Source organism: Silene latifolia, chromosome 11 (genome assembly GCF_048544455.1).
Source record: "Silene latifolia isolate original U9 population chromosome 11, ASM4854445v1, whole genome shotgun sequence".
In the NCBI taxonomy this organism is placed as follows: domain Eukaryota; kingdom Viridiplantae; phylum Streptophyta; class Magnoliopsida; order Caryophyllales; family Caryophyllaceae; genus Silene; species Silene latifolia.
In genome coordinates this window covers 17,364,081-17,378,098 of record NC_133536.1, presented here as the reverse complement: position 1 = coordinate 17,378,098, position 14,018 = coordinate 17,364,081, and the positions used below count along the sequence as shown (strand labels likewise).

The 14,018-nt window shown below is 39.7% G+C and overlaps 2 protein-coding genes across 2 annotated transcripts; both read right to left on the bottom strand.

The window, feature by feature from the left end:
* Positions 1-1,087: 1,087 nt before the first annotated feature.
* On the bottom strand, positions 1,088-11,473 carry LOC141611255 (presequence protease 2, chloroplastic/mitochondrial-like). The gene is made up of 17 exons (XM_074429755.1): positions 10,846-11,473; positions 8,919-9,410; positions 8,740-8,810; positions 8,331-8,414; positions 6,737-6,827; positions 6,072-6,592; positions 5,812-5,976; positions 5,500-5,718; positions 5,296-5,423; positions 4,934-5,123; positions 3,873-3,956; positions 3,666-3,763; positions 3,107-3,371; positions 2,819-2,981; positions 2,556-2,736; positions 1,919-1,990; positions 1,088-1,332 (listed from the first exon to the last, which is right to left on the bottom strand). Exons 1-17 carry the CDS (start codon positions 11,198-11,200, stop codon positions 1,191-1,193), a joined length of 3,321 nt encoding a protein of 1,106 aa, XP_074285856.1. The 5' UTR covers positions 11,201-11,473; the 3' UTR covers positions 1,088-1,190.
* Positions 11,474-12,476: 1,003 nt separating this feature from the next.
* On the bottom strand, positions 12,477-13,406 carry LOC141613004 (putative carboxylesterase 1). The gene has a single exon (XM_074431747.1). It carries the CDS (start codon positions 13,404-13,406, stop codon positions 12,477-12,479), a length of 930 nt encoding a protein of 309 aa, XP_074287848.1.
* Positions 13,407-14,018: the final 612 nt, after the last annotated feature.

Sequence of the window (14,018 nt, the reverse complement as noted above, 5' to 3'; positions counted from 1 at the left end):
ACATTGTCAGAAATCAATTCAACATCCAAAAAAGATGTCTGTGGGCACCCAAAAATACGCTGCCGTTCCACATGAAAATTGATAAGAGCATCAGTTGTCAAACTATTCATAATCAATTGTATTTCCAACTTCTTCTTTTGAAAACGCAAAAGATTCCGTGAAAACCAAATCCACCAAAGAACACTTGGGAAGAAGGAAATGGTGTAAATCGGTTCATCATTTTTCAAAAGGAGTGATAGTTAAAATAAGCATTTTTTGTTTAATACAGAGTATATTCAATTATACCAAGTATTGAAATGATCAGTTTGTTACGCATAGCTGAGAAGTAGGTGAGGGTAGGGGAATCGCTACACAATGATTCACTTCGCTGGTTTTTCGCCAGTAGACCTGGCAAAACGGGTCACTCGGGTCGGGTACGGGTCGGGTCAGTTTGGGTCGGGTCATTCGGGTCTGTCACATGTTTCGGGTCGGGTCGGGTCACTTTCGGGTTTCAGGTGACCTGTTGTCGGGTCATTTCGGGTCGGGTCATTTTCGGGTATAGGTCATTTTGGGTCGGGTTGCTTTTGAGTTAATGGCTAAGCACTTAAGTTAATACTATTTTGATTAATAAATGCTATTTTGCAAATTTAACCATTTATTAGGGATTATTGTAACCAATGAAACTTTATTTTGATATACGGAGTATATAATATTAATATGAGTTAGTACTAGTCGTTTCGGGTCATTTTGGGTCACTTCAAGTCATTTGGGATCAGGTCAGTTATGAGTCGGGTCTTTTCGAATTGGGTCACCTCGGGTCGGGTCAACATTGGGTCAGACAATGTTCGGGTCGGGTCAGGGTCGGGTCGGGTCAATTCGGGTTTTGGGTCTTATTCGGGTCAAGCAAGTTCGGGTCATTTTCGGGTCTCGGGTCAGCCTTTTCGAGTCGGGTCATTCGGGTCTGACCCATTTTGCCCGGTCTAGTTTTTAGGCCGCTTGAAATTTTGCTAGGAGATTTCAACCGTGGCTTTGAGTACTATTTGTAGTGCAAGGCCGCCTGAAATCTTTGCTAGTTGAATAGTAGATCGATATCGACAGGACATCGTCGTTGCCAAACCAAACAAACATTTCTTATTGATTTCCGTTCATTTCAACTACAAAATTCTGAACCAAACAAGGCCCAAGTGTCTTTAAATTATAGTCCCACTTCCCTACAGTGCTTTCTTCACCTGGAAGAAGTTCGAGTTTGTCTTCTTCGTGGCTTCTACGTCATCAGGAGATGCCACAACAACTACAACGCCTTTATCTTTGACTGCATCGATTGCATCCCCAAATTCCTTGAAATCCTTCAAACTGTAGGTGGGTAGTTTTAATGAGAATCCCAAGAATAATACAGCAAAGCCCGATCACTAACAACATGAGACACTACTACAAGAAACCCAGACTACCCAGTATTATCAAATATCAGCTACAGCGCACATAGGACCACCGACCACGACACAGATTTAACTCAAATTATACGGTGCTTAAAATGAGCGCAATTGCTGCTAAGGGTAATAGATTTCAAAATAAAGAAATTGGGGACATAGTGGTGTTAATGAAAGGGGGAAGAGCGGAAGATAAGAAATAGTTACCTTATTATCCGCTTCTCCCCAAACTAATGCATTAGCCCAAAATACGGGTAACAGTACCCTACCCATCCCATTTTCCTCCCTTTCCCGCCATCACTTCCCTCTTAATCACCCTTATTTTGGCCTTTATTATCTATTACTCCGTAAAGTTACCTTCATTCATTAAGATTGTGTAGATCTTGATCCCCACTGCCCAGTGTCACCCTTCCCGATAATCGTGATGGCAGTCATTTTGTTATCAGATTTATTTGGTGCATATCACATCGCTAGTAATCATTGAAACCTGTCTCAAGTATAACCAATCTTACCTCGTTGATAATATCTCCTCACGCCGGATTTCTCGTTCTTCTTTTGTCACTCCCAACAGGTGTCGCAACATACTGGAAAGCAATTTACCAGTAAATAGTTAGATAAGATAAGACCTCAAATGAGTGAAGAGAGAGAGAGAGAGAGAGAGAGAGAGAGAGAGAGAGAGAGAGAGAGAGAGAGAGGGAGGGAGACACGGTAGATCCTAACACTAATGAGCTTGACACTCTTACCACAACTCCTAATTTTACAAATCAATTTGCAGCAAATAACTTGACAAATGGGGACAAACCAAATGTACATTTCCAACATGACCGGACCAAGGCCAACATGGGCTATAAAGAGCCATTTGCTCTACGGCCTCTACCATCCAAAAAGGATCACCCTCACTAACAACATTTCTCCTCCTTTCTAGATCTTCACTTGTTTACTTAATTTGGATTCACATTCAAAGTCCAATATTCTAAGCTAGCTGCGCAAACCCGACCAACACTCTACTCGTGCTAATTATCATGAAAGGCAGCTTCCAAGTACTTCCAACAAGATTACACCAACAAGGGCAGAATGACCATCTACTTTTAGTAAACTCAAATGATACTATCTTTAAAACCGAAAAACAAGAACAAGACTGTCAATTACCTGCTATAACCTTTGGCATCAGGCAGTTGATGTGAATCCACATCACCAATGGTACCAATAATTGCTTTCGTAAGAGTGTCATTGTCCATTTCTAGCCCGCGGAGAAAGTCGCCCGTCCCATCATAAATATCAAGCGTCTTCAACAAATTTGGATCCCGATACGACAAAAATGAGAAAACACCTATATACATACATAATAAAGCATGAGATGAGGCAAGAATCGAGAAATTAACTGAACCCATGCTTTTACTACATTTGGTCACCTGAGTGGGTATCAAAGTCACAGAAGCCTCCATAAGCCCCGCCACTTACACGTACACGATCCCATAACCAGGTATTACTGATATATTTTGAAATGACATAAGCACTTCCACTAAGCTTGTAACCACTTTCATATATGTTAGCAGCCTTTCCAACATAGTTGACCTGAAATCGGAGAGTAGAAAATTATATGCCATCTGCTACACAACAATTAACAACAGAAACATAAAACCCAGGGAGCAGGCTCCACAGGAAGCAAATCAAAGAGAAATAGTACATATATAACTTACTTGAGTTGGTACCACAATGGCTTCATTTTCAGCCGAGAGTTGGCCACTCCATGATGTTGCTACAGAAGACTGCCGTTGTGGAAGTAAGTCAATGAATTTGCTGATATATTTCTGTGAGTTTATAATGTTTTTCCCATCAGCAGTCAAATTCACCAAACAATGCTTCTGTGAAAGCAAGGATTCACGAATTCTCTCCAAAGCTGAAGAGATTCCATCCCAGTCCTTGTCAGCCCGTTCATCCATAGCTCTCAAAAACTCAAGGTAACTAAAGGTACAACACAAACATACTTTGGTTACTCACGCATCCATATGACCATATCAAGATAAAAAGACAACAATAAAGCATTTATTTTGGAAAGATGTGTTATGCAAGGATGCAAGCAATTGAAGGGGGGAAAAGGTAAGGAAAAAAAATTCTCTCAATTTTAGAGGACCAATGAGAAATCAGATAAAGCCCATACTATAGGGATAAAGCAACTACATTTTTTCCAGATTCAAGATGTTGAAAGGAACTGATATATTACACCATCATACAGATACAAGCAAAGACATTATTTACCTCAAACCCCCCATTTGCTCAGAAACCCATCCTGCAACATTCAACTTTGCATCCATCCTCGCTGCGGCAATTCCATGACCACCCCCCCTCAATCGGTTCTGGATAAAAGAAAAATTCAGGCATCATAAAAGGGTAAACTATTCTTTAGCCTACAGATAAAGATCCATTAACAACCCTATCAACAAAAAGAAAATAGAGTACGGTTACCTCCATTCTAGCTTTACTTTGAGAAACAAATTGCTTGAAGCGTTGTTGGTCAGTAAATTGAACCTCTTGAAGTACGCAATTCATCTAGAGCACAGAAAATGACATTATTCAACAGAACACTAAAGAGCATAAATTATCTCGAACACACAAGAACGGCCAGAAATCGTGTACACCAGCATCAAATGAGACGAACAAAAGCCCAAAGGAACAAAACAGGTTGAAGAGGAGAAACAAGAAAGAGAAAACGGAAAGGGAAGTAACAAAACAAATGGTGAAAAGGAAGTCTAAAGTACATTACGAATTTACAGCTCTCTGGAGTTCAGGGAAAAACACCTTGCAGGAAAAGCTAAACCATATCAAGGAAAATGTTTTCCTTCCGATTAAACTGACGTCTGACCATATGAGCAGAAATCTCATCATCAAATATGGCATTTAATATACGCCAATATTCGATGTAACAGCTCATAAAGGTTTTCTAGTTGATATTTTCACAATATGTAAAAGACCTTCTAAAGAGGGACGATATTTGGCCGTTACAAATGATGCTTGACAATATTGAAGTTACTTTGTAAACAATAACGGTCATCTGAGGCAATATTCGTTCCTACAATTTACAAGAGCCTTTGAGGCACTAGGGTAATTTTGTTGTTCTTGTTGTTGCTTGATGGTATGTGAATATCTATCTAACACAGCGGATATTAGACTGATGAGGTATGACCAATGTTACTCTGACACTTCGACTCTCCTTGTTACCTTGTGTACCCGTGTAACACTTGAAAATACATAGGATACTTGGACACATCATTTTAAGCCAAAACATGAAGATTTTCCACAAGTAACCGATTTCGACACTTAGACACTTACCCGGATACTTTCCATTAAGTCTAACATAAGGTATGACGGATAAAAAGTTGTGGCATAACTATGTCATAGTAGTCTGTACCCCTGTCAGACAATACAATATGGTGACGCACGACTGTTGCGATGATCGCAGCCGATTGTTTCTTCATACCCAACCTTTTCATGATTCAGAAATCACTCATAAGTTAAGAAAGGCATACCAAATTGAAAAGGTCTTCAACACGTCCAGCCATTGCTTTGCCTTTAACAATCAGCCGAGCACATGGATCCACACTACCCCTAACAGATGACGTAAAAGGGTAAACAGATATGCCACCAGTTTTCCTTCCAATTAATTGATTGAGTTGCACGAAGTCCATGTTTTTAGTGCCCATCTCTAACAATGATTGACTGCAAACATGTAAATCGAATTGAGGTTTTCTCACAAACAAAGATCCTATGAGTAAGAACATGAAACAAAACCAAAGAAAATCACGACCACTGATGAGAGCATGTGGAGGCCTACAACTAACAGATAAAAAAGTGCTAGTCATCATGGCCGTTCTAAGCAACCACAACTTACCAAAATAATGGTACGAAAGGCAGAAGCTCTTGCTCTAGAAAGCTCATGTCGAAAGCAACTTCTGCATATACAACGTCATTGGTGAATAGGTCATGCTGAAGAACTGGGACTCCGTTGATTTCACCAATCTGTAACATGAAACTTCTATAAAAGAAATGTCACAAACAGAAACAAGCAAAAGACAGGTAAAACTATGGGTACAACCTCAGTTGGTATATCAATAGGCTTCTTTGGAATGTCCTGCAGAGAGAGACTTGGAACAGCACGTAAAGCTTCAGGTGGATCTGGAGTTTCCTGCTTTAAGCGTAACTCTTGAGTTGCACGAGTCAACTCCGCCAAATCTTCTTCTGTCATGTTTGCCTTGACCTTCTCCAAAATTTCTTTCTCAGCGGCCTCATCCCGAGCAGCTAGCTCCAGATCAGGCTGACAATAAAATAATTACGTCCGTATGAAGCTGATGATGTAAGTAAATCTATCTGAGTTATATTCATAGCAGAAAAGAGTAAGAAATGTCACCTGCATTTCAACTGTAACACAATGAGGATTGTTCAGGATGAACTTTTCTATTAGAGGGCAGAAAACAGCTTTCGGGCCCTCCTGTGATATTCTAGCCTTGAGTTTCTTCAGTGGTTCTTCCCACCTTAGAGGCTCAAAGGGATCCATATCATATATCCATTTATTCTGCACCAACAATTCCATAGGTAAGCGGAGATGCTCAGTATTGAGGGGAACGGAGGGTTGCAGATTAAAGAAGACTCAAAACAGTTATGCCTTACAATAGACCGAAGCATCAGAGAAAGACCACGTGGAAAGGAGCCAGTATTATTTTCCCTCAGAGAGAACTCAATCGTGTTCATTGACGCCTCAATAGCATCTGAATCAAAACCTTCCTCTGTTAGCTTCTGAAGTGTAGCTACCACCAGTTCTTCAACTTTTTGAATGTCATCTGCAGAGACACCCTTCAATCCAATACTAAACTGAGGCTGCAGAAGGTCATCGTCAATGCCGCCTCCAACAATTGCTTCTCCTAGACTACTCTCCAGCAAGATTTTCCTCAACGGTGAAGCTGGGGTTCCTAACAAAAGATGATCCAAAAATCCAATGGCAAGCTCAGTCTCTAAATCCAAGGGCTTATCAGAGAGCAACCAGTTAAGGCAGACCATATGCTTTTTCTTTGGTTCATCAGCATCACCAGCAGGATATTTCTCCACAATTCTGACAGGCTTTGAGAATAATTTTTGTGGCTCAATCTTAGAATCATTCGGAGCTGAGCTAGCCTCAAACATATCGAGATATTCTGTAGAAAGAAGAATTAATTACCAAAGTTACACAGAGCAACACTGAATCACCAATGGACAAGGGCAACCCAAGAAGGATATCCTGATTCCTGAGACAGTGGATAAAACTTAATACAAGACAAATCAAACAAGAGCAGGCATACCACTCAAGAGGCGTAGGCGTTCAGTCGGATCATCATCTCCATAAAACCATATCCTTGAATTGCTAGGATGGTAAAATTTTCGGTGGAATTCCTGTTTAATGAGCAGCAAACTAACTTAGGTTGTAGAAGACGAGATAATACAATTTGCAATTTGATAACCTTGACGCAACAAATTAATTTCACTGAGTTATATGCAGTGGTCAATTTACAGCAATCCCAATCTTTACAACGACAACAACAACAATGTCACAAAATAATCTGTGGTTAACTGGTTGGTTAAAAATTAACATAAATCATCTTTTGAAAGTTGAAACTGTCAACAACGAAAGAGAAAAAAGGGGTAAACAATTCCTGAAGATGGACATGTTCTACAATTTCTAGAATACAACAACAAACATTACCCAGTGCCTCAATGGCTACGGCGAATTACGGGATTGGGGGGGGGGTGGGGGTGGGGGGCAAATGTGAGCAGCCTTACGCTTTTAACAACACAAAAAAAATTGTTTCCAAATGACAAAACTTTGTGACCCCATTAGAAAGGGAAACAAAAAATTCTAGAATTGTAAATAAAAAATCCAATTCTTATCCCTCCTAAGCTTGATAAGAAATAGATACTGGTGTTGAAGAGATATAGAAGATGGATGGGCCCACGGGGCTAATCAACTGCCATAGACCATAGTGGTCTCTACATTTTGTGCACGTAGTCAGGTATAACTGGGTAAGGAAGGGTAGCAAATAGAGAAAAGAAGGATGTTGGGAAGAGGACAAATCAGGCAAGGAACAATAGAACGATTGCCGAGAGAAGATCTAGGAGCATGGGAGGGGGCTTGGTGAGCAAGTAAGGAGTGAAGTGAGGCTTAACAGTAGTCGATGGCAGTGGCAAACAATAAAGATAAAAAGTGGAGCAAGGGCAAGACAATAGGAAACGAGATTAAACCACAGAGGACAGAACACCACCAGTGGGTCCGTATCACAAGCAGGAGAGGGCTAGGTGGTGTCTGTGCTGCAAAGAAAGTGGGGCCTACCAAAATGGTGAAAGACGAGAGATGTGAGGACGAAACAGGTGGGTATAATACTTATGCTTGCTCTTTTCTGTTCAAACATCAATATCAGTATGTACTGATCTAAGAAAGCAAGCACACATATTCACAAGTTTAGTAGAATCGGCACAGTACTGGTCAGCAGAGGCGGCTAAAGAAACCTATACAAACAATTTCTAAAACATCAAGACTAGTGGAAAGATTCACAAATTATGAGACAACCTAAGTACTCATATAACAGAAATAGACTCCAACACCTTCACTCTTCTTTTTTTCTTTTTTCTTTTTTTTTTTTTTTGTTTTGTTTTGTTTTGAAGAGCATGTTACGTAGAAAAATGCATTGTAAGTTTAGTAAGTAAAATATAGAGGAAATAGTCTATACTCCCCTCACTGAAAAATAATACAAACAGACATAAAGTAAAGCGCTAGGCTGATTCAAAAAAAAAAAAAAAAGAAAAAGAAGAAGAAGAAGAAAAAAAACTAGATACTTGGAACCACTTGAATGGAATGATTAAGCTGAACTTTATCAGTTGCAGATACAGAACATATATTACCTTGAATTCCTCAAATGTCAGCTTGGGGATTACTTTAGGATCTCCGCCGCTGTCTACGCCATAGGTATTATCGGGAAACAGTGCCTAAAACATATAGCACACAATAAGCACGCACTACTAAACCATTAAAGCATTCACATCTTTAGAGAGCAATTAACAGAAGATTAAGCATTCTGTTAACGTATAATTTTAGCCAATGAAGGAAAAACACAAATGCGGTAACAGCATCTATAATGTTTTCTCAATAACACTATGTTATGATGTGGGAGGAATGTAAAAAAAAACGCGAGACATTCAACGTCCTATCGTAGATTAAGAATAACGGCGAGGGAGACATTCAGCGTCTTAGGTGCTTCCCCTCCGATAAATAGTCAAAACAGAAGTGAGGGATAGAGTTGTAGAGACGTGCCTGTTGAATGGTGCGACCCATTACATTATCGGGTTGGGAATAAACACCCTTCATCTCATTAAAGACAACACCTGAAATCAGCGAAAATAAACTTAGTGAAGATTAGCAGTCTATAGGACATAGGCAGCAGAAAAACGAGTCGTAGAACAGTGAAGTGACAAGTAAGAACAAAAAGAGACCTTTAAAAGAAATATCATGAGAAGGGTCATCAAGCTCATAATGCCAGCCTTCCTGCTGGAAAGTGTGCATGTCATCAACACACTTAGGGAAAAACACGGCGTCCAAGTAAACATCGACCAAATTGTAAAAGTCCTTGGTATTGGTCGAAGCAACAGGATAACAAGTGCGATCAGGATAGGTAAAAGCATTCAGGAATGTATGCAGACTGCCTTTAAGAAGCTCAACAAAAGGCTCTTTGAGCGGGTACTTTCTAGAACCACAGAGAACACTGTGTTCTAAGATGTGAGGAATGCCGGTCGAATCCTTGGGAGGAGTCCTGAACACTATCCCAAACACCTTATTCTCGTCGTCGTTGGAGACCGACATGACTTGTGCCCCTGTTTTTTTATGACGGAACAACACCGCTCTTGACTTACACTCCTCAACCACCTGCTCGGACACTTTTTCGAACCCAAGCTTCTCCGCCACAGCATCATCAACCACACCATGCGCTAATATTCAATTCGATTCAATCAATTAATAAGATAGAGCAAACAAAAACAAAAGAAATGAAACAAGCAAAGAATTAGTGAGGGAATCCAATAGGGATAGCATAGCAGACGCGTTGAAAAGTTGGAAGTTCTTAGTTCAAATCTTCGATGTTTTTTCTAATTTTACTTGTTACATTCCTAGTTAATCCCTCAGTTTTTCGCCCCTAACTACAAACTCTAGTTCCATCACTGCAATAACTACAAATACTATTCTAATTCCGACACTGCATTAACTATCAATACTGCTTCCGTCACTGTGATAACTGCAAGGTTGGTTCCGTCACTGCAATAACTACAATTATTGGTTCTATCATTCACTAACTACAGTTACTGGTTCAATCACTGCAGTAGCTGTAAATCCTAGTTCCGAGATTGCAGAAGCTATTTCCTAGCGTCACTGCAATAACTACAACCCTCCACTGCGATAACTACAAATGTTGGTTCCGATGTTCTGTCACCGCAATAATTACAATTACTGATTCCATCACTGCAATAACTACAATTAATGGTTCAATCACTACAATAACTAAAACTCCTAGTTCCGTCACTGCAGTAGCAATAAATCCTGGTTCTGTCACTGCAACTCGCCATTTTTATTTTTAGTGAACACTTTCTGTATCAGCCTACTCGCCGGTCCACTCAGAGCTACGATTTATAGTTACTGCAGTAGCTATAAATTCTCGTTACGTGACTGCAATAACCAGGATATGTTTAGCTTTGATTAAAATACCTCTCCTAATGAATAAAAAAAGTAAACAAATGATTCGGACGGAGTATACTATTCTTCTTCCATCACTGCAGTAACTACAAATGACTATAAATACCGGTTCTGACGTTCCGTTACTGCAACAGCTATAAATCCTAGTTGCGTCACTGCAACAACTACAAAACTGAGCGGAAATAGGATTTATGATAGAGCTGAAAAACTACATAAGCAGCGAATAATTAATTTTAACTAGTTTGCCGCTTCCACAAATCCTCCAATAACTATATCTATAAATCCTAGTTCCGTCACTGCAAGTCTATAACTACAAATTTTAGTACCCTAACTGCAATACCTATAAATCCTAGTTCCGTCACTACAATAATTTTAACAAATATTAGTTCCGTCACTGCAATAACTAAAAATCCTGGTTCCGTCACTGTACAATAACTAAAGCGGAAATAGGATTTATGATGGAGCTGGAAAACTACATGAGCAGCGAATAAGTAATTTTAACTAGTTTGCCGCTTCCAGAAATCCTGCAATAACTATAACTATAAATCCTAGTTCCGTCACCGCAATAACTATAAATCCAGTTCCGTCACTGCAATTACTACAAATCCTACTTCCGTCACTGCAATAACTATAACTAAAAATCCTAGTTCCGTCACTGTACAAAAACAAATAATCTACCTGTAGCTGTATAGGCGGGAGAGTCGGAAGAGTCGAAAGCATGAGGAGAAATAGTAGAAAAAGCGCGGCGGCCGACACTCGCAAATGACGAAGATAAGGCGGAGGCGGAAGCGGAGCTGAACTTCAAAGCATTAAAAACAGGCGAGGCGGCGGCGGAGGCGGTGGCGGTGGAGGCGGAGCGGCGAGGTAGTAGTCTAGGGTTTACGGAAAGGCGGTGGCGTCGGAAAAGGGATAAGGGGAATTTAGTGGAGACGGCGAGAAGAGAAGCAGGAGTTGAATAGCAACTCGCCATTTCTGTGAGTAATCGTTTTCTCTGCTGGATTTGGTTTACGCCTCTTATAAGTTTTGTTATCATTATTCTTCTCTCGCCGTTGCTAGTTTAGCCACGTCTTTGCTTTCTCTTCAATTTTGACTCTTCTTCTTTTCTTGCTCACATAAATTGATTGATGGCAAACATGTCTTTTCACGCAAGTTATTAGGGAAATAAATTTGAGGGTAAGAGGGGTGATCAAACATCCACCGGGTGGGTCAAGGGGCAGGGCGGGCTGGAGTGGTGGGCCCGAACACAGCTGGGTTAGGGGGCGAGTCGAATCGGTCCAGGTGGAGTGGACCAAAATCGGTCCGGGGTAGGTTATAGGGGTGGGTTGAGGACAGGTTAGGGTAAAAGGCGGGCCGGGTATAATATGTTGGACCTAGCCATGGCACGCGGTGGAGGATGGGGCAAGCGGCAAGCCTGACACGAACCAACCGGGCCGGGCAAAAAAAAGGCCCGACTGGTGAGCTGAGCTGGCCCTAAGCTTTGACCACCCATAATATCTTCTACAACATTCTATTCTCTCCAATCCTACGGCATTTCATATCTTTTTCAGTCACCGCTCATCATAATTGATATATGTCTCGCTCTTCACCTTCCAAACCTCGTAATGTTAGCATTTTTCCATTTTCCAAACCTCCTACTCATGCCTCGTGTGAAGTCGTTACACATGACCAAACCACCATAAACGATTTTCCCGGCCTCATATTATTTAGAAGTGTGCTTAATCGAACACAATAAAAAAATTACTGAGAACTAATGAAACATATATACATGGTCATTTTAAATTCTTCATAATACTGTAAACTTACATCAATACTAGAAAATTATCCCATCTACAAGTTAAAAAAGAAAAAAAAGAAAAAATAGGCGTATGTCTCTTTTATCCCCAACAAAGTTTAAATACAATTATACGACATGCTCTACAAGATTACAACAATAAACCAGGGGGTCACAAATACGAATAATATGACATTTGGTAATTCACAAATAGCAAATCTCCCTTGTGACCGTGACATATGAGAATTTGTGATTCACAAATCACATATAGAGCAAAGGTAGCACGTAGTAACATATATCATATTTTTGTCACATATTTACATGAACATCGAGTAAGTAATGTTGCGAAGAAGTTAACAAATGATAGATTTCTAAAATCACAAATATTTGTGTAATGCGGTTTTACAAAAGTTTTTTTTTTTTTTCGTAAAACAGAGCCTTTTAAGTAATCATTTTTTATGTTTTATCTACTAGAGTTGTGTTTGAAGCTTTGAATCCATTTTACAACTATATCAATGTAAAGCCGCTTTACACAAAATTAACTCTTCTGAAAATCATCACGTATAAAAGAAGCTAATTTCTTTAGAAATGGAACATTATTGCGACTTGAATTAAGCAAATGAAAACAATGTCCTTCCCCTTGAGTTTCCACAAGTTCAACTTTTCCACGAAATCCACTCGCTTTCAAAGCTTTGTAATACTCAATTCCCCTGCCTTTCAGCATATCTTTACCAGCAACACAAACCAATACCTTATCACAAGCCAGCTTCCCCAAATTCGTATCCACGGCCGGGTTCAACATTGGATCATCATATGATCCGGTACTACTAGGAGACAAGTATTGGTATAGTTTATCGGGTTCCATAACCCCGAAATAAGGATGGACTAAAGATAACCCGGTTATTTTGAAACCGTCCAACTCATTCCCTGGTTCACTAGCTCGAAGAGCGACATGATGTGCAATATTAGCCCCGGAGCTCTCCCCTCCCAGGAAAACATGTTTGAAATCGGCATATTCATTTAACCAGGTTTCAGGTCCCTTTTCTTCTGCATGGGCCACGGCCCATTTGAGAGCGACCCATGAATCCTCGTATGCAACAGGAAGAGGGTTCTCCGGGGCTAGCCTGTAGTCTACAGATAACGCGACAATTTGAGCAGAAGCAACAAAATTACTCAAAGAGTATTTTGTAATAGGGCAAAATGCAGACCCTGTGCAAAAGCCTCCACCGTGGAAATGGACCAACAAAGGTAGTTTTTTTGGAGTTTCAATCTTTGGGATGAAGATTCGAGCTGATAAATTAATATCAGAAGAGATTATAATGTCTTTCGATTGAGTTCCTGTTATAGGATCGAGTCCTGGTGGAACACGCGATGTTAATATGTGTCGCTCAACGCGACCATTCTTATAAACCCGTAAGAAGGGGAAGAATTCATGAGCTATGTCTATGTCCTCTGTATCAAAATCCATCTTCTCACTTTTTTATAAGGATGTTATTTATTTTGTATTCTCCTTAGACTTTTTCATTCATTTTTGTTCTTAATTGTGAATTTTTAGATGTAATTCAACTTTACACAATTTTCAAATATTAATTTTAGGTTGCCATTTTGGAGGAATGTTGTCTTGGTGTCTCATAGTATTATGAACCATCCAATTGATGTATTTTTAGGGCATTTGTGTATGTTAGGTGGTTGTTATTTCATTTTGTTCTTAGGCTTTTCTATATTTTCATATTCTATTATTAGAGAGAATTTTTAAATTTTTAAAAAACAAAAAACATTATCATTCACGGATTCTTTTGTTGTTCTGGTACAATTTATGATAATGGGATGTTTATGGCATATAAAAATAAGAAAAGTTTAAATTTTCGATGATAAAAATTGATATTATAGAAACAATTAATTAATGAAAAAGATAGAAAGTTACGTAATTGGAATCCTAAGAGCATGTATTATGGAGAGGAGTTTTTGAAATTTTTAATGCATGTTTGTCCGATGCAAGAGTGGTCTGGGACCAGTGATGAAGGATGATTCGGTAGTATCGTCGGTGCAGGGGTCCGGTGGTGTCATCACTCATCAGTGC

Bases quoted from the DNA above. Each gene is read 5' to 3' on its own strand.
- LOC141613004 (XM_074431747.1), bottom strand. From the start codon at position 13,406: ATGGATTTTGATACAGAGGACATAGACATAGCTCATGAATTCTTCCCC.
- LOC141611255 (XM_074429755.1), bottom strand. From the start codon at position 11,200: ATGATAACAAAACTTATAAGAGGCGTAAACCAAATCCAGCAGAGAAAA. The intron at 5,977-6,071 runs GTAAGGCATAAC...TTGTTGGTGCAG, and splicing joins CTCTGATGCTTCGGTCTATT to AATAAATGGATATATGATAT. The intron at 3,372-3,665 runs GTAAATAATGTC...TTGTACCTTTAG, and splicing joins GAGCAAATGGGGGGTTTGAG to TTACCTTGAGTTTTTGAGAG.